The sequence below is a fragment of the Eulemur rufifrons genome, chromosome 17, assembly GCF_041146395.1.
Source record: "Eulemur rufifrons isolate Redbay chromosome 17, OSU_ERuf_1, whole genome shotgun sequence".
NCBI classification, from domain to species: Eukaryota; Metazoa; Chordata; class Mammalia; order Primates; family Lemuridae; genus Eulemur; species Eulemur rufifrons.
The window spans coordinates 37,657,773-37,678,255 of NC_090999.1; the positions used below are offsets into that span (position 1 = coordinate 37,657,773).

The window sequence follows — 20,483 nt, forward strand, 5'->3', positions numbered from 1 at the left end:
TCTCAACTGTTTTAGTTTTTACTTGGTCAGATACCCCCTTTAGCCTGTATCTCAATTCTTGGATATCAATGTGAAAAATGATTATTTGGGCTCTAAACTCTTTACAGAGGAGGTAAACATTTTACTAAGAACTGACATGAGAAGAAAAGTCCAAACTAAATGCCTCATGATGCCAACTTCTCTGAGTAGGTAAAAACTTGGAATTAATCTCTAAAATTGCAACACAGTTCCTGGTGCTAAAATCAGCCAAGAGTGATCTCTAATTTTTTATTTAGGCAGAATCTTTTTACCAACCCTCTGGTGTCAATGGCATCATCTTCTTTCCCTCAGTGTGTTTAAAAGAAGTAGTTCCCCTCTACAAGACATGTTTATGAATCAAGGATAAGTGATAAAGCAATTCCTATACATTATCTAGCTGTCCATCAAGAAAGAGTAGTTGCCTCACTTAAAACCAACTATCAGAGATATTCCTGATACAGTTCTTAATCCCACGGTGAAATCATCAAAACCAAAGAGAATTAGTTGTACTGGTGTTTGTTAATATATACTGTTGATATTCTTAAAAACTGCCTAGTTAGCCATTAACTTTTTTCTATAAACCAAGAGTAAAAGCTAGTCATGATACACAACTTCATGGCAGAAATGAATGCTAACCCTAACTTGACTACCTGCTTCTTTTCATCAATCCGAATGGTGGTGATATATTTGAGAAGATCCCATCTAGCCAACATGGACAGAGGTTCAAACACACGCTAAATAATAAAGCAGCACAAGGGGAAAAACATTTCTCTTACTATAACTGGCTGTAAAAACAATAAAAATGAGCATGAAATGTGTGGATTATTACAAAGACATGCACTTGTGAAATGCACGTCTACTGACACAGCAAAAAGTTATCAGAAGACACTAAGTAGGAAAATATCTAAAAAAGACTGACCTATTTTAGCTACTGGATATTTATATATCTCCCACTTGCTTCAGACAACACCAACTGATGATTGAGTTTCCATGAGGCTTTAGACACATTTGACATAACGCACATCAATGTATTATAGAACAAATATTCACTTTGCACACTGTGAAGAAAAATGTCAGTGGAGAGCAACCCCACTTACCTGGAAAGAGTGAAACAAAAAGCAAAGTAAACAAGGACTTACAAAAAGGGTTTTCTGCAACATAAAGTTGTTTTTCTGTTTAAAATATGGAAGTCATTGGTATATAAAACAATGAATCACTACAAATCAGTTAATTGCTATGAACTATAAGGTGCAAGTAAAATTCGTAAATTAGATTTATCCAGTGTAGCACAGATTTGTACTGAAAACTTGCAAGTTACTCCTTAGAAAAAAATAACCAGTGGCAGATGAAGTTCTGAACATAGTTTTTTAAATATAATACCTCAGTACATTTAATAATAAAAGTAAGCTCTACAAAAAATCTGTTTTACATATCATACAAAATGTAGAGGTCAGTGCAGCTCACTGAACCACACTATTCAGTCATGTATCAGGAAGACTTGAAATTAGAAAATTATGCAATTTCTGTGGCTCATCCTCCTCTTCCTTCTGGTAACAGATTCATGCTGTGTCCTGGTCTTGCTGTTATCTGTTGGTTCACCCATTAAGTTCACTTTGTGAAATGCTTTCTTTCTTCTGAAAATATTGCAAACAAATAAAAAGAAAAGAAACCCCAAATCCAATCAACTTTTGGGCTGCCTGATGAGCCACGCTCCCTTGAAAACATTTTGGAATTGATTTTATCTGCTTCCACAGCTCTACCAAGCTGAAATCTTGTTAAAATGCTGTTTGTGAAGATTTCCACCTTGCTCTGATGACATGGAGGTGAAAAAACTGGTTACGATATTCCTGAGCGCCAGACTGGGTAGTCAAGGTCAGTTTTGTTCAACAAACGTCCTGGCAGATGACAGTGAGGTGTGACCGTGGTTGTGGCATGTGACATGCACTTTGGAAACAATTTTTCTACTAAAAAAAAAAAAAAAAAAAGGCATGAAAGTCTTTGCACTGTTACGTGTCAGGACAGTGATCATCTATTACACAAGCTTCGGTCTGGCTTTCCTCTTCTTCCCCCACCGCCTCCTCTTCAACCTGTTCATCAAGGGGAATCTCAGTGGACTCCGAGTCTTGAGTACAAAGAGTCTTGGAGTCACTGCAGCTAGTGTCTTCTTCCACTTGACTCCCACTGTCCTTCTCTGTGTCAGACTCGCCGTCTTCCTCTAAAGTTAGTTCAAACTGGAATTTCTCAGTTTGACCCTGCCGGCCCTCCTCTTGGTCGTCAGGTGCAGGAGAGGGGCTCTGGGGGATTGTGCTCTGGTACCATTCACGATTGTCTTCTAAAGTGTCCAAAATGTCCTGGGCATCCGGATGTACGAGGTCTGCCCATGTCTCCCAGAGAGGATGAACGATATAGTCTATGAAGCCCACCTGGTTATGAAAAAAATCCAGTATGAGTAGAGAATGTGGGACTAAGAAACAATGGGAAAGGTTAACTAGATCATGGCCCACAAATAGAACACTGAACAGAAGACTATTAACCTTAGTTTGGCAAAATAATCACTATTTTAGATAAAAGATCACATAAACGTATCATTACTAGCTGTTGAAAATTAGCTTCTAAAACTCTTAGTTCAAAAGCATGTTTACAATGTAAAAAATTTCCCAATTGTTTTTACATGGTAGGGTTTGGGGCCTGAACCTTATTTTAGGATCACCAATTTGTGGGTGAATCCAGATAACTGAAATAATGCCATGAACTCTATGGACATGAATATACTAAATGAAATAGTCACACTGAATGACTATAATGTCATAACAACGTATATATGACTATGAATCTAAGTCATAGGAATGAAAATTTCTTGGATCATGAACAATAAGGTGAAATTTAACTTGTCAAGAACAAACTAATTTTAAAAACCCAATAAAATACTGTGAGATGTGAATACAAAGTAACCAAATGCTAAAGCTGTACTCCTGCTCTCTCTGAAAGCTCTATGCTTCGTGCATTACCTGTGATTTTTCCACGGATGCATTGTGCTTGTCACACATAGGACTTATCTCCATGCCACGCTCCCTCTCCCGGTCTCCCTGGCGGAAGAACTCCTCCATGATCCGGTCCGTCCACTGGCGGTACAGCTGGAGAGGCTTCGTGGGGTTGCTCAGATCGGCACAGTGCACCATATTCTGAAGGACCTAAAACGGATGGATACACTCTATTCAGCACCTGCTCCTTTTTAAAAAAAAACTAGAAATTCACATTGGATGATTGTGACACTTAAAAATACATGTAGTGTAAGATTTATTCTAAACAGCACAACCATGATGTGTCTGTGTGTGGTTCACACTTGTATTAATAGTTCTAAATTATGCCACTTCTACCACATCTAAATATTGTAAGAGAAACTGTTTATGTGCATGGTTGATTAAATTCAGAGCGGCTTAAGTGGTTGGCTTTGTGGAGTATTAGTTTTTTTTTTCCCCTTAACATATACACAAATGAAAAGACCAATAGGATTTTACCTGGTTAATTTTCAAAAATAAGAATATGTATGAAAATCCTGCCTAAAATTATTAAACATATGATGTAGGAGAAAGGAGAAATAAATCTTATTTATTTCTGAAAAGACACATGGGCCCATGCACAGGCACACACAAAGCTAACTCAAACAATGCTTTACCTGAATCCTATCAGAATAATTATCAAGAAGGAGAACTCCAGAACTTGTCACTTTCTTAGTTTCAACCATAGTTTTCAAATCAGCCAGTAGATTCATGTGCTTTGACATGTCTGTTGCAAGTACCTTAAAAGACAAAGAGTATTTTATTAAGTAAAGTCCAGAGGGAAGTGTCAGAATTTACACGTGAAAATATTATGCAGAATATGAGAAGGAACAGAAACTCACTATGCTATCTAATAACAGTGTACGGAAATCCTTTACTCCTTCTTGGAACAGAATCTTTTCCTCTATGCTGTCAAGTTTTCTGGAAGCCCAGATAAATGTGTGCAATATACTGAAACATTAGGCACTGACAACCACTTTCATGGTCAAAAATGGGACGATATCTCTTTGGATAAGACATCATCATAGGTTCTGAAGTTCTTTTCCATTTCTTGGACTAGAAAGTGTTTACTGGACTATGATGGACTGCTTCAGAAACAGAATGTTCTGGTTAATTTTCTGCTTATCCAAGATAGATAATTCCTGCCTTCAGATGTACAAAGTTTAACAGAGTAAGTTTTTGATAACCAGAGATTTTCCTGTGTCTCATAATCACTCTAAATAATATGTACAGAGAAAAGAGTAAGGTCATGGGTGGCCTAAATAGCAATGTTTGATGGCAAAAGGTGAAAAAAAATCCATTCAAGCTGTGGCCCACACCCTCTGCTTTTGCTAGACATCTTTCTCTGCATGCCACTAGACTGGAGGTGCTCAGAAAATAAAATCTGAATGATGAGGGTGAGCTGTCATGATTTAAGCCCAAACTGCCAGAAGTGGAAAATCTACTAGGGAACATCATGGCCTGCAGCAGGGGAAGCTTCTACAACATAAAGGACAACAATAGGTTTTGAAATGCAGTTCCTTTTACCTGATACCCATCTCATTCTTACATTTAAAAAAAACAAAAAAAACAAAAAAAAACTTGCATCAAACTTTTTTTTTTTTTTTTGCTTTTATCAGCTACTTACAATGTCAATGACCATTTTCCTTAATGATTGTCTTTGCTTTTTGGTCAAATTCTGGAAAATGTCACAGTTTTCTTCCTGAAGCAACTTAAAGCCCACAGCTAAATGATGGTTCTCTAAGACAGAGGAGTCATTGTACATCAAGGCAAGTTCGGAATCTGAAAGAAAGATAAGAGGCAGAAGATCAGCGAAGCTGTTTATTAGAAGTTTACCTTATTCTTCCAATTCTAAGATACCTTGCAATTTCCCCTAACTACTTCTGTGGCCCTTATAATTACAAGATAATATGCAGGAGAGAATGTACTGGATAATTTAAGAGCAGAAAAGACACTGGAATCGTGGGAGTGAATTCTAGTGCTACTGACATGTGGTAGGTCATTTCACTCCGTGGGTCTCAGTCTCCTCTTTGCTAAAGCAGAAGAACTGGACCACATGATCTTTTACCTCTCCTCTAAAGCTGCCATAAGCTCAGCAATATAGGACATTATTATTACCATCTACAACATGCCCAGAGCATGAGGTGTTGTATTCCTGATTACTGTGCAGTACCCACCCTACAATTTATATAATTTAAGGATCGTGTGATGTAGGACTGTTTGTACTCAGAGAGGGTATAAGAATGGTTTGGAACATATGAACAATATTAATTTGTTCTTGCTGCTCTTATTTTCTTCCCCAGGATAGCTCTCAAAGTCTAAGCTTTATTCATTTTTTCCACTTCCTTTTCCAAGTATCGTGGCAGTCACTATATACTGTACATGTATATTGCTCTTCCTGCCCTTGCTCAAGGCTTCACACAGAGACACTGTGTTTAGCTGTTTACATACCCCCTGTGAATATTCTGTCACTCTCTCACGACTGCCCTCGACCTGTGTATTTTAGGCAAGGAGAAATCCTGCCTCTTTCCTAGTTCCTGTCCATAGCAGACCTAGATCTATAAGGTAGTCATTAAAAAAAATTGTTGCTTTATTTTGTTTCTACTAAGTCATTGCAAAGACTAAAAGCACATGTATTTGATCTTTTCCTGACTAATGCACAGGAAATACATATCCTTTTCTAAGAAAGAAATAACTCAATACTACTCAATGGCTATTTTAAAGCTGCTAGGCAGGAGAGGAGAGGCTCAAGACATATCTCAACTGGGAAATTCTACGGTTTTATCAGAACTATAGAAATAGGAATTTGCATACCTAAATTTTTGCTCCCAAACTACAGGAAGAGAGATGTCTAGAGTCAGGGTTCTCCAGAGACACAGAAGCAACAGGAGATGTATGTCAATGTGCGTGTGTGTGTGTGTGTGTGTGTGTGTGTATCAGAGAGAGAGAGAGAGATTTATTATAGGAATCGGCTCAGGCAATTATGGTGGCAAAGAAGTGCCACATCTTCAAGCTAGAGAACCAGGAAAGCAGGTGGTATAATTCAGTGCCAGTCTGAAGACCTGAGAACTGGCAGAGTTGCAGAAGGAGGTGAAATGGTGTAAGTCCTGGTCCAAGTCCAAAGGCCAAAAAAACCAGAAGTGCCAATGATGGAGGCAAGAGAATATGGATGTCCCAGCTTAAAGAGAGACTGAATATAGATCAGATGCGATGGTGCCCACCCACTTTGGTAAGGGCAATTTTCTTTAACCAGTCTACCAGTTCAAATGCTAATCTCTTCCAGAAACATCATCACAGACACATAGAAATAACGTTTTACCAGCTATCTGGGCATCCCTTGGTCTAGTTAAGCTGACTCATAAAATTAACCATCACTAAGTCTGTTCCTCGTCAAAGTGGCACCCATATGCATATCCTTAAACCATATTTAATCTCCAAATAAAGCCAATGACAAGGTCATAATTCCACCAAACATGACACAACTATCCCACACACAACCCAAAACACACTAATCCCCTCCCCAGAGGAGGTAAAATTTTTGAGTGATGTTTACTCTTATCCTGATATCCCCAAACTTAAATACTATGATATAAAATTAACAATACTTAAGTACTGATATAAAGTCAGTAATTCTTATGTTATAGAATGGAGAAAAGAAAGAAAACAAAGATATTTGCTTAAGATACGTATATAAATACGCAAATGCATTCATAACAAAATAAAGAGGAAATACTCATGACAATTACAATCCTCATTTCTGTAACTGGTCATGTGGTGGTAACTAGTATTTACAACTACCTTCTTCTACTGCTCATTCTGTATTCCCTTTGCCTTCAGCAAGCACGTCAGCTGGCTGTGGTTCTTTACCTGGTGGAGTGACCCAAACCTTCATTCCTGAAGGGTCTGGGCCATTAGTAGTCCTGCCTGAATTGGGTTGTTGTAGTTTTACATTGACTTTAATCACAGGGCATGACAATGCTAAGAGACACTCCAAGGGATCTCCTGTATTCCAGACATACCCTTCATTACCTCTGTTGCAGAGTAGTGATGAAATCTCCCTTTGGTAGTCAGGATCAATCATTCCAGGTAACACTAATTCCCCTCTTTGCCAGCTGACTCAGAGGCATGAGGAGCCCCAAACGGCTGGGTCTTAATTTCAGTTCACTGGAATCACTGTTATGACTCCTGGTGGAAGGATTCCTCCCTCTGGAACCAAGACCTCTAGGCCAGCAGAGCACAAAGGTGTAGGAACAGGAAGCAATATTTTGCTAGTGGTGCCACTGCCATTTCCACCCTTGATTCCTGGACCCGTGAAACAGCACCATATATCAGACACTGATTCAGAGCATACATGCCCTTCTGGAGAACCTTGCCTCAGCCCTGAAAGGTACTGCCACCTAGCTGGTGCTGTGACTGAGCTGGTGCTGTAACTGAGTCTTCCAAAGGCTATTCCACCATTTTATCCTGACAGCTGCTTCAGGATGGTGGGGGACACGATAAGACAAGTGAACTCCATGAGCAGGCGCCTACTGCCACACTTCTTTGCCAGTGAAGTGAGTGCCTGGTCTGAAGCAAGGCTGTGTGGATATCATGACAGATAAGGCAATCTGTAGGTCCAGGAATGGTAGTTTTGGCAGAAACACGGGTGCAGGGAGGGCAAATCTGTATCCAGAGTAAGTATCTACTCTGGTAAGAACAAAGCTCTGCCCTTTCCATAATAGAATCAACCTGCCATCAGCTAACTGGCTGATCACCCCAGTGAATGGTGCTGCATCAGGGACTCACTGTTGGTCACTGGAGCTGGAAGACTGGGCACTCAGCAGTGGCCATAGCCAAGTCAGCCTTGGTGAGTAGAAGTCCACGTTTCTGAGCACATGTATAAGTGCCATCCCTGTCTCCATGGCCACTTTGTTCATGAACCAATTGGGTGATGACAGAGGTGACTGGGAAAAGCCGCCAATTCGTATCCACAGAACAGGTCATCCTTCCCTCTTGATTATTAAAATCCTCCCCTACTGAGGTCATCCTTTGGTGAGCATTCACATGGGAAACAAATATCTTCATTGTTTTTGTTCATTCAGAGATATCTATCCACATTATCTCTTCCCTAAATTTCTTTGTCATCAATTTTCATATCATGTTCCTTCCAAGTCCTTGACCACCCAGACAAATCATTGGCTACAGACCATGAACTGGTATATAACTGCATATCTGCCACTCCTCCTTCCGAGAAAAGTGAACAAGGTGCACTGCCTGAAGTTTTTCCCATTGGACAGATTTCTTCACCACTGTCCTTCAGGGATGTTGCAGAGAGGGGCGTAGTGCTGCAGCTATCCACTTTCAGGTGGTGCCTGCATATTGTGCAGAGCCATCAGTAAACCAGTCCCTCTGTCAACTGATTGTGGGGAACTCCCCATGACACCACATACACGGATGGGAGAGAGAAGGCAGTGTAACAGGAGTGGGGACCAGAGGCATTTGGGCCACTTCCTCATGTAACTGACTTTTGACTTCAGTGTCTGCTTGGGCCCAATCATGTAAACTTACTTCCATCTGATGAAGGCATGGTGTGCATGCCCAACCTCGTGGCTTGGTGGGACAGATAACACCCAGTTTATGCTGGGCAGGCAACTCAAGTTACATGCTAAGTTGGTGGTCCATGGTCAAAAACATTCAGTATCTACTAAGGCCCAGCAGTAGGCCAAGAGCTGTCTCTCAAAAGGAGAGTAGTTTCCTTTGAATGATGGCAAGACCCTGCTCTAAAATCCTAAAGTCTGTGCTGTGATTCACCTATAGGGCCCTGTCAAAAGCTCCGAATAGCATCCCTATCTGCCATTGACACTTCAAGTACCTTTGGATCTGCTGGATCATATGGCCCAAGAGGCAGAGCAGCTTGCATAGCAGGCTGGACTTGTACAATTCCACTCAAAACTAGCAGCTTTTCTGCCACTCCCTTGTTCTGGGCCCCACTCAAAACCAGCAGCTTTTCGAGTCACTCTGTAAATGGGCCAGAGTAACACACCCAAAGGAGGAATATGTTGCTTCCAAAATCCAAACAGATCCACTAGGAATTGTGCCTTTTTCTTGGCTGTAGGAGGGGTCAGATGGAAAAACTTATCCTTCACCTTAGAAGGGGTATTTCAACATGCTCCATACCACTGGACCCCTTACCCTAGAAATTTCACTAAGGTAGAAGGTCGCTGAATTTTAGTCAGATTATTTCCCAGTCAGTGCTCTTAGCTAACAGTAGACATCCTGAAGAGCTAGGAGTTCAGTTTGCATTCTAATTCAGCCATTCACAGGCTGGGGTTCTGCCTTCGACTTTCAGCAATTTCAGCCCTGCAGCTACAGGAGCTAAGGCTCTCCTTCAGTGCACACCTAGAAGCTCTCAAGCGATTCATGCAATGCCTGAGCTGGGAATTCCAATCCCTGAGCTCATCTTTTTCTTTCAACACTTGCTCTAGTCAAATCAGGAGAAATAAACCAACATTATTATATTTCTTAGTTTCCTAAAAATGTTTAAAAACATCATATACAGAATCACTTAGTTCTTTGCTTCTTTAAATTGTTAATTAGAAGTATCCAGTGCAGATATTTTGCACATCTTTCTATAAACAGTTCACACCATGGACTACAGGTGCTCTTTTTACTACTGGAAATAGAATTGTTAGTGTCTTCAAATTTTAATCAGATGAAAGAGTTCATTCCAGAAGCCCCAGAACCAATTCAGAAAACTCATCCTTAAAATTCTGTTCCTCTAGAGTGACTCTTAGTACCAAAAACTGTATTTGTCATGCTTCTCCAGAGAAACACAACCTATATATATATGTGTGTGTATGTATATGTGTGTGCGTATATATATTTATATATTTATTAAAGGAATTGTCTGAGGTGATTATGAAGGCCAAGAAATTTCATGATCTACAGTGTGTAAGCTGAAGAACCAAGAAAGCCAATGGTGTAATTTAGTCCCAGTCTGAAGGCACGAGAACCAGCAGCTCTGATACATGACGGCAGGAGAAGATGATATCCCAGCTTAAACAGAGAGAGAGAATTTTCTACTCCTCCTATTTTGTGTTCCATTCTTCTATTTGGGGCCCTCTATGTATTGGATAATGCCTCCCAACACTAATGAGAGCAATCTTCTTTACTCAGTCTACTGATTTAAAGGCAAATTTCTTCCAGATATACCCTCACAGACACACCCACACTCATGTTGTATCAGCAATCTGGGCATCCCCTAATCCAGTCAAGTTGACATATTAAAAGTAACCACAGCACCCTCTTAAATACTAAGCCCCTGGAGGGCAAAGAGCTGCTTTTTCCTGCTTTAATGCTCCTGCAGTACCTCATGTACACTGAGGGCAAGTAGTGGGAAACAATAAATATTTGTTGATTGTATTATTAAGTAGATTTTTACCAAAATTTTAAATTACTTATTACCAAAGGATACTTTTAAATAATGGGGAAGTAATGGAAAGAGCCCTGCAAAATAAAAACAAATTCAAAAATTTTACCAATCAAATTTATCTGCTTGACAAAGAGCACTTTCAGGAATAGATTAAATGCATACGACCATATGACTAGTATGAATAAACATTTTTCCCCCAAACTTAGGCATCTTTGCCACAAGCAAAAATGATTTGTTTTCTAGATAAAATTTAATGCTATATATATTTTGTACTTTTGACACTGCTTTATTTTTTCAGAAAATAAAGCTGTGAAGTTAAGTGAACTCCAGCATGTTATATTCAAAATTTTATGATGCTATTTGTATTTTATGGCTTTATTTATATGCTTAAAAAAGACTTAGGCAGCTTCCTACCTGGAATTTCAATTTCTCTAAGTCCAGTTCACATTCCCCCTCACTCCCAAATCATTTATTAAAGCTTAACCAACTCTACCAAGTAGAAATGATCTCTCTGCTTTCATAAATTCCAGCATGCTAATAAGGAATGTAAATAAAATTAGTTCGAATCATTTGGTACCTAAAACTAACACAAGTGAAATAATTAACAAAAACTGTAAGTGGACTGGGAACCAGCCTGGTGAGCCCCTGGTGCCCACTCTGTATCAGCCACTTAACCCAGGACACGACCCCAAACCTTGCAGTGCCTCGGTAGCCTCCTTAAAATGACAGGTAACCTCTCAACTATGGGCTTATCAATTTGATGATTAGAATTCTTTATTACAAGAAAGTAGATTCAACTTTTGGATTTGGACAGGTTGGCAGCTCCAGCTCCATGGCAAGAGCTGAAGAGTGTGCTGGTTCAACTCATGGATTCTCAATCCATCCATGAAAGTCAGAGAAATTATACTGAAGTCTATTTTTAAAAAGCATTTACTGTAAACTAAAAATAAACATATAATTTTGATACAGTATTTTAACAGACCCTTTTATTACAAATTTAAAAGTTATCAGAAGGCCTTGTTTATTGCATGCTGTGAAGACAAAAGTTATTTGTGCTACTGGCTACTAAGGCTCTTCTGGGTCCTGAAAAAAACATTCTAGCTCTCAGGATCCCTAGTCAAAAGCAAACTAAGACAGTAATTCTGATAATTCCTGGGGGCTCTGATCAGCCTTGGGATACTTTCATGTACCAAATGACACCACTGATTCATTCTCTCAGGAATAACAGCCTCATCACATCCCACCCTCAAAAAAACACTAGCAACCAAAAGCCACTCTGGAAATTGAACTTCCCTTTGTTGCTCTTGTCCCATAGAGAGGAAATCATCATAACATCACCAAATAGCAAAGACCTTTCAGAAGCAGGATTAGCTCTCCTTCTACCCAAGGCATGTCACTAGCAAAATGACCTTAAACAGACACCTTTGGTCACTCTTTTTGTATTTATAATCATCCCCCAAATTTCTCCACTATTTCAGTGGCTCTCAAATGTCAGAGGACATCAGATTCATCTGTGGACTAAGACCTTGCTGGCTTAAATGACAGATTCCACAAGGACCCAGATGTACCTCCAGGTGCTAGCCTGAGCCTAGAGGATTCACAAGAAAGAACAGAGTGGGTCCTCATTATCCTTAAAAAGGTTTATCAGAGTGCTTGGAAGGTAGTTACTTTACTATCAGTTGTTTTCCTTTGTTCTCTAATGTATCCTTAATTCTAATGCTATAGTAAGGGAACATACAATATGTTATATAACAGAATGCAAAGAAAACATACCAGTCTGACTGGTGTTACCAAGAAAAAAAATATTTCTTAAAGGCAAAAGTTAGATTAAAACATACACTTTATGTATTTGCTAGAAATCTATAAAATTAGGAACATATCAAGGCATGCATAGGCATTAAAATATTAAATTAGGCCAGGCTCATGAAAAGTACCGGTGTTCATTATACTGTATGACTTCCCTGCTCTTCTCAGGACAGACAAACCTCACCACTGACACAACCCAGGAGTGGCATCCAATGTGTGTTAATATTTATATGTATGTTTTGATGTGTCCTTAAAGTGCCCCACTATAGGTCCTCATAAGGTAGCTGGAACATGAAATGTTGTCCTGTCTAATATGGATAAATAAGTTCCTAAACTAAACTTCTAAAATGTACCTGACTAACCACACATGTCAGGAAATCCTGGCTTCTCCAATCCTCCTCTACTTGGGTTAGTCACTAGCGTGCATTTTGCTGTAGGGTAGTCCAGAGGCTATTAAAAGATATAAAAATAGATCTAAATAATCCTAAAGGTCTGAGTTCATTTTTAAAAGCAAAGTTACATTTAAATTCTTTCTTTAAATCTGGTTATAGCAAAGTATAGGGAATGAATGGTGAATTCATAGATAATTCTACAGCTAGGCTGCCATACAGCATGAGAAGACTGCTATCCAGACTCAAGCACAAAAAAAAGACAGATTCTTAACAAACATGAAAAATACATTTTCACCAACTTTGCATTTTATTTTTTCATATATAAAAGTGAATTTACATTAATCTACCACAGGGAGAAGGAAATAAGTCATAGTTCATTTAAATCGTTTACCAGTTAGCTTCAAGTATCAAACAGAACTTCTGTTAACCTAAACCTCTTTATAAAGGCTATGGCTCAGGCATTACCTAAACATTCCTTACAGAGGATTTCTGCGCAGCTGTGTGTCAGAGATATTCCATATTAAACAATCAATACCATTCCTTACATTTCCAAATTCAGTGATGACTTTTTATATGGTGAGATGTCACCAATGAGAAAAAAATTTAATGATTAAAGAAAATATTGAAGTAAGACAGAAGTTCCTGCTAGCCTCATTAGGAGATTTAAAAAGGAAAGAATAGGGCTGGGCATGGTGACAGGAGAGAAAAGGAAGCTATGACCTCTGAAGAGGATTAAGTGACAACCCACATAAAGTAAGGAAGGTTTAACATTAATTCTCATAATGTTTTCTTTTTTTTATTTAAAACTTTAGGGGTAATACGGCTATCTAAATCTTTCTGCACACTTTCACTTTTAATTACCCTTGCCTAGTAACATGGCAATTTATTTTTTTTTTTTATAGAAGTACTGGAACACATGTTTTTCAAATATCATATGCCTCATCAAATATAATAACAAATTTTCAGGGCTAAGTTACATTAATATGCACTATCATTAAAACACATATTTATACATCTCAAAAGGACATTATGGTTCTGGAAATACCTGAACTCATAAAGACCCTCAGTCATTCTAAAATGTACAAAGAAAAAATGTGTTCTGCAAAAACAAATAAACTTTACTTACTTGTATTGATCAGAAATTGATTTGACACACCAGGATGATCTACATCATGTATTGCACTGGCAAAAATTGCTGCAAGAATCTCCAAATCTGTAAACACAGCCTGGAAAAATCAGAAAAATATAGATAACATTACTATTCTATAACTATATGAATTAAAAGTACAAACAAATGAGAAGTAACTTCCTAGAATTTAGGTGGAAAACAAAATAAAGCTTCAAAATATGTTATCACAATGTGTTAGGAAGAATCTTTTAGATAATGAGATACTCATAAACTTTTTAAGTGTAATCCTGGAATATTTTATCTGATTTTATTATATCTCATGATCAAACCTTGTCCATTCATAATATTTTATAAAACATTATAAAAGCTGTCTGAAATTATTTTTTAAAGAAAATAATAGCTCATTTTATAAATATTTAAGATGTCTAAGAATATTCTAAAATGTACATAAAATTAGTAAGATATGAGTAATTATTTCCTTTTCTTTTATTCAAACTAGGGTTTCTCAACAGCACTTTTGACATTTTGGGTCAGATAACTCTTGGGTAGGAGGCTGTCCTCTACATTGTAGAATTTTTAGCAGGATCCTGGCCTCTATCCATAAGATGCCAGTATCATGCATAACTAAAAATGTGATAGTTGTGACAACTAAAAATGTCTCCAGACACTGCCAAATGTCCCTGGGGGTTGGGGGTGGGGACAAAGGGGAGATAAATCATTTCTAATTGAGAACCACTCACTCAAATGATGAAGCATTAACACAATTTTTTAATGAAAACAATCTGAACTACAAAATATATTAGCAAAGGAGTATCTTTCCCCCAAATGATTAAGGAAATCAAATTGCTTTAGCAAACACTTAATGGAGCAACTTCTTAGGATTTGGAAAAATTAAAGAAGTGTTTTCTCCTAAAAAATTCTATGAAAAAAAATCAATGTATTTGCTTATATTTTATAAAAAAGTCATCTTTTGACCTATAACTGCAAAAGCCATAAGACTGCATTTCAAGAAAACAAAGTAACCAAAAGTGAATATGTCAGATGTGCTTTATGAAATGTCCACTGGATAATTTCAAAGAAGCAGTATCAGAAACAGATGAATAACTGAATCATTGACCAACTTTCACAGGGAAAATTCATCTAAGACTTCACTATTTATTAACTATAACAACATTTTTTTCTCCTGTAAGCCCATATACTTTCAACAAAGCCAATTATTTTCTTCACTGCAAGCCCTTCAGTATAAAAGTTTAAGAGTCTTTATGAGTGGAAAGTTAATGTTCTTGAAATTTCAGAAAACAGATTTACCTCCAAAGCAGGTGTAGATAACAGCACATGAGTAGACTGGACAACATCTGCAGCATGGATATTGTTGTGATAGGCCACATCAGCATGGTAATGGTCTTCGAGAGTCATAAGATACGTAATTAAAGTATCTACTGGAATTTTAAATGTTTTTAATAAATCCCGTTCCTGTAGGAAAAGAAATCCTCTTATATAAAAAATTTTTCCATAGTATTAAAAAAGAATCACACATCAGTGTTGCCTAAGGTTAACCCAGAAATGGCGACTACACTCTTACATGTTTTGTGAGGGAAACGGAAACCTTTAGAAAGATCCAGGGACTGAGGAACACAACCAGAACTGGCTTGTCCTCTGTCCTCCTGGAGCCCAACAGTGCCATACCCACATGTATGGTGTAGGAAGGAGATGCCGACTATAAAAGTTTCTGTGTCCCATCATCGTGAAGGCAGCTTCCATCAAGTGTCATTGACTCAGCCACTGGATCACACAGACTGAAACTCAACATTCTCTCTAGGGCTGGAGTTTCCCATCCCAGTCCCAAGGTATCTACAACAGCCTCAACTTCTCATTTAAATCCCACCCTGAGCTGGGGTAAAGATTCAACAAGGGTGAGAAAAGGATTAGAGAAGATAGCAGGACACAAGAAAGTGACTGAAGTCTAAGGAAAGGCAGCAGGGGGCTTACTCATTTTTTAAAGTTAGTAATCTATTCTCTATGGAAGTTAGTGTCACGGAGATGATTTTTTAACTATTATTTAAATGAACTGCTTCAATTTCCCCTACATCACATCTTTTTCTTCAATGCAAAAAAATAACAAAATTGATTTATTTGTTTTTCCCACATTCCACCTTTCTGTATCTTTATTTGTCCCTTAGCAAAGGAGTGAATAAGGAAAAAAAGTATCAAAATAAGCAAAAGAGGATGAGTAGTAGAGAAGACAAGAGACATGCACAATCCACAGACTGCATATTAAGTCCCTGAATAAAAGAAATATGTTAGAACTCAACCACAGTACCTGAAAAATGGTGTGCATGATAACAGTCAGAGGCCGGTTACCAGACAACTCTGCTATTCTGAAAACATGAAGACCCCATTTGTTCACATCCTCCAGTTCCTGGGGTTAAAAAAACAATACCAAAACATTAGAAAGTGGAAGTAGAATATGAATCAACAAATACAATTGTTTAAAGATTACTGACTTGAATGTAAAGATGGTTAGATTTTTTTAAAACAATGATTCATTTTAAATGAATGGGTGCACCATGTAAGAATAGGCAAACTTTAGGCAAATTCATATAAATGTACTGAAAACAGAGTAGTATTTGCTTAGCCTTATGACTCTGACAATATCATATGGAGTCAGTGTCATGGAGAGAACATATATCTATATACTTTGAATATCAATCTCAAAGCTCTTCTTCAATGGTGAAAATCCATTCATGAAATCTTAACTAGACTCCTAAAACCCTGAAGACATAATAGATTTCAAACTCTTTAAGCCCAATCAAATGAAGATGCAAAAAAATAAGAAAGATATACCAAATCACTTATCTAAATCTATATATTATTAAAATCTAAATACTTTAGAAAGAGCTTTATAAGTATTTTTCGATCTTCAAAAAAACCCCACAAATTAATAAACTTTTCCATCTATTTAAGAGAGAAAGAACCAGAACTCATGAAAAGACATCATTGCTTATTTATGATCATGATCTCTGAAATCATACCTTAGCAAGAACATCTTCTTGTTCAGTTTTAACTCCAAACCTTGGGATACTTGAATTAGTCAGACTAGAGCTGTGCATCAGTTTCTTAACTCCACTGATCTGAGACATTGGCCTTTTCTTTTTCTCCTTTTCTTTCTGAGTTGGACAAGGAATTTCCACTTCATGCTGCTTATCTTGAGAAATTTAGAAAATGTTGTACATTTATTATTAATTCTATCTTTTCTTAACCATAACATGCATAACAGTTTGGATTGTAATTGATTATTATATATTTCAGGAAATGTTTCCAAGTAAAACTTTTCGTTTAAGAAAATTGTTTCAATTTGATGTGGACTTAATTTGCTATCTTCGAACACAAAATTAAGCAAATAAATTCCACTAAAGAACAAGTATAACAAATATATTCAGTGGTTATCTCTTTGATAGAATGTCCTAATAAAAAATTTTGCAACATTTACTATGAAAATAGACTCAGAGAGAACAAAACAGGTGGTTATTTCCACTGTTTATCAATTCCATTCCTATTTGAAATTCACTTAGTGGCTTGAAAACTGCTCTTGCCAACTAAGGCCTCCAGTTTCAACATGTACTTTGAAATGGTAGAAACCTCAGACACAAATGTCATAAAACCCTAACAGCTAACTGAAATGGGTCATACTGTAGGATCCAAAACAACATTTTTAAATGACTTGGATTAATTCTACTACTTTTTATTTCTACATTATAGTGAGATAAGGGTTATGATATAACCGGGTTTTATGGACAAAAAAGAATCTCAAATATTACATGATAGTGAATATGCACATATGCTAATTGTTGTTTTCTGTAGTAAAAGACTTAAGATGTCTTGGTACATCCATCCACTATTTGAAGGCAGTGAGCAACCCTAACATATCTTCACACATAGTATGGGTTTGATAAATGTTTAATAAATATGCTAATTAGATATTATGACACTTTTGTTTGGAAAGTAAATCCAAATCAAGGAGATGTTGAAATTACTGACTTTTACTTATTACAATTTCTTTCTGTGGATGGGGTAGAGGGGTTGTCCAGCTATTATCAGCAAACTTTTCTTTAGCAACTGTATTATACCTGCCCAACAGTTTACCAGATTTAGTGTCCATTAGACTGTCAACAGGAACCATTTCTAATTTATCATTAAATACCTATTATCCAGCAATGACTGGTATTTAACAAGAATTTGCTGAATACATGAATAGATCTTTCTGTAAAATATATTTTACAGTTTAGTACTATTGACTGGGCGTGGTGGCTCAGCTGGGTGCTATAATCCTAGCACTCTGGGAGGCTGAGGAGGGAGGATTGCTTCAGCTCAGGAGTTTGAGACCAGCCTGAGCAAAAGCGAGACCCTGTCTCTACAAAAAATAGAAAAATTAGCCAGGTATGATGGCACGCCCCTGTAGTCCCAGCTACTCAGGAGGCTGAGGCAGGAGGATTTCTTGAGCCCAGGAGTTTGAGGTTGCAGTGAGCTATGATGATGCCACTGCACTCTACCCAGGGCAACAGAGAGAGACTCTATTTCAAAACAAATAAAAAATAAAAATACAATTTAGTACTATGAAAAAATACAATGTACAACTTGAGTTCTGAGAATCCCCTAATGTCCTAAATAAAACCAAAAGATAAAAACATACTTTGTCACCTTACATTCTAAAGCTTCTAGTATCAAATTATAATATTAATATGATAAACAAAAACAAATAGAATTTCTAACACTTGTTTGGCTTCCAAAATGAGTTGGCACACCAATCCCCCTCCAAAAACAAACAAGTAAATAACTCAAAAGAAAAATGTTAAATTGCATATTGTTATACTCACCTAAGAATGTGTTTGATATATACTCTGACACTTGATTTCCAGACCGACTCATTTCAGAGAGATGGGTGAGCTCCCGATTAAGCATCCTTTTAAACTGAAAAACAGAATGGTAAAATGAAATAATAGAAGAGGAAAATTTAAGAGAAATAACATAAGCATACTATGAGACACGGGAAGATATACCCCAAAAACTTTCAAGTTGTCCTGACAATTTAGATCGGTGTCATCCACATGAACTTTCTGCAATCATGGAAAAATAACATAATCTATGCTGCCCACTACAGTAGCCACTAGCCACATGTGGCTATTAAGAACTTAAAATGTGGCCAGTATGAGTGAGAAGCTGAATTTTGAATTTTATTTAATTTTAATTATTTTCAATTTAAATAGTCACATGTGGCTAGTGGCTACCATATTGGACAGCACAGGTTTAGACACTCAAGGAATAAGGGGAAAATCAGGGGAATCAAGGGATTAAAAAAGGGAATAAAAAATTTGAAAAGTATTTAGAAAAGAGAAAAACTAATTTATAGGTACATAATAATTGCCACATAAAATATGGTATATTTTTATCAATTAATTTATCATTTGCAGAAATGTATACATATACTGATCAAAGGTTAAATAAAAATCTAATCTTTTACTCCAAAGCAAAACTAAACTGACTTATTTCAGTACTCTTCCAGAATAATGGAGAAATAAAGTTCAGATTGTATTGTATTACGTAGTTCATTATAATATATATAGCATTTGAGTAAATAGTATATAATGTTTCATTTAAAAGTTTTTCAAGTAGGGAATATACCATTTTTTATTGGTTCTCAGCATCCACAGAATTTACCAGCCCAAGTGACTGAATAGAAAACAAGTTAATTTTTAATACTGTACTTTGTTACTTCACAATTTATTTTACTAATGCCGTGGTGCCTATTTTATTAAAAGAAACATTGGAATTAACCTATCAACACCACATGGCATTACTAATACCCACAATTCTCAAAGATTTTATGCTTCCCCACCCATCAGCTGCTCTTAATGCATCTTCTTTTGACCCTAAAAATAGCCCAACTAGGCCTTTTAATATGCTTTTAATATTTCACTTAACACATAGAAACAATACATTTTTCTATACATATAGTAACTGCTATTAGACACTTGATCAAAAAAAGTCAAACACATTTCCTCTAATCTTTAGTAGCCTTTAAAATTTTGATTTCACCATAAATTCTCATTTAAGTCTGGAGGTGAATAGTGGGTTTATCTTTTAGTAATTCCTGAAATGTAATTCTTATGCAGTATTTGATTTAGAATTTTTTTTTAAATCTTGCTTCTCTGCAAAATTCATACCAAGACATCCTACTCAATAGTTTGCTAAATCACTTCCAGAGTCAATCTTATTGACCATCTAGATTAGGTATAAAAAATTAACTATTACCACAAAGCATAAAGGAAGACCCCCATAAAAATTTCAATAGACTGTTGGATACAAAAAATGTATATCTGCAATCTACTGCAGTCAAAAACAAAAAAATGGCATGACCAGTACAAATTCTGCTTGTCAATGTACTGGTCCAGGGAGTTTATTCTCAAACTCAGGAACATAAAGTTCACCTTCTTTGTTCATATATTTTTATAACTTCTAACTATAAAATGCACATGTGCTATAGAAAATCTAGAAAACTATACGGGAAAAAAATCATATAAATTCCTATTGCTCGGAGATAACCATAGATAACTAGCTAAATATCCTTCTATGCCTTTTTTCTACATTTGTATGTATACATGTATTTTTTT

At 36.9% G+C, this 20,483-nt stretch overlaps 1 protein-coding gene across 6 annotated transcripts in view; it reads right to left on the reverse strand.

Annotated features, from left to right (window-relative positions):
• Positions 1 to 1,781: 1,781 nt before the first annotated feature.
• The window catches only part of PDE4D (phosphodiesterase 4D), a 794,445-nt gene continuing 775,743 nt past the window's right edge, over positions 1,782 to 20,483 (reverse strand). For all 6 annotated transcript variants that reach the window (XM_069492690.1, XM_069492691.1, XM_069492692.1 and 3 more), the window contains 9 exons: positions 18,690 to 18,783; positions 16,848 to 17,020; positions 16,136 to 16,234; positions 15,124 to 15,288; positions 13,813 to 13,912; positions 4,705 to 4,859; positions 3,695 to 3,817; positions 3,027 to 3,209; positions 1,782 to 2,441 (listed from right to left, as the gene is read on the reverse strand). In XM_069492690.1, the coding sequence (XP_069348791.1) occupies positions 2,025 to 2,441; positions 3,027 to 3,209; positions 3,695 to 3,817; positions 4,705 to 4,859; positions 13,813 to 13,912; positions 15,124 to 15,288; positions 16,136 to 16,234; positions 16,848 to 17,020; positions 18,690 to 18,783 (1,509 nt within the window). In that variant the 3' untranslated portion in view covers positions 1,782 to 2,024. The remainder of the gene's footprint in view (positions 2,442 to 3,026; positions 3,210 to 3,694; positions 3,818 to 4,704; positions 4,860 to 13,812; positions 13,913 to 15,123; positions 15,289 to 16,135; positions 16,235 to 16,847; positions 17,021 to 18,689; positions 18,784 to 20,483) is intronic.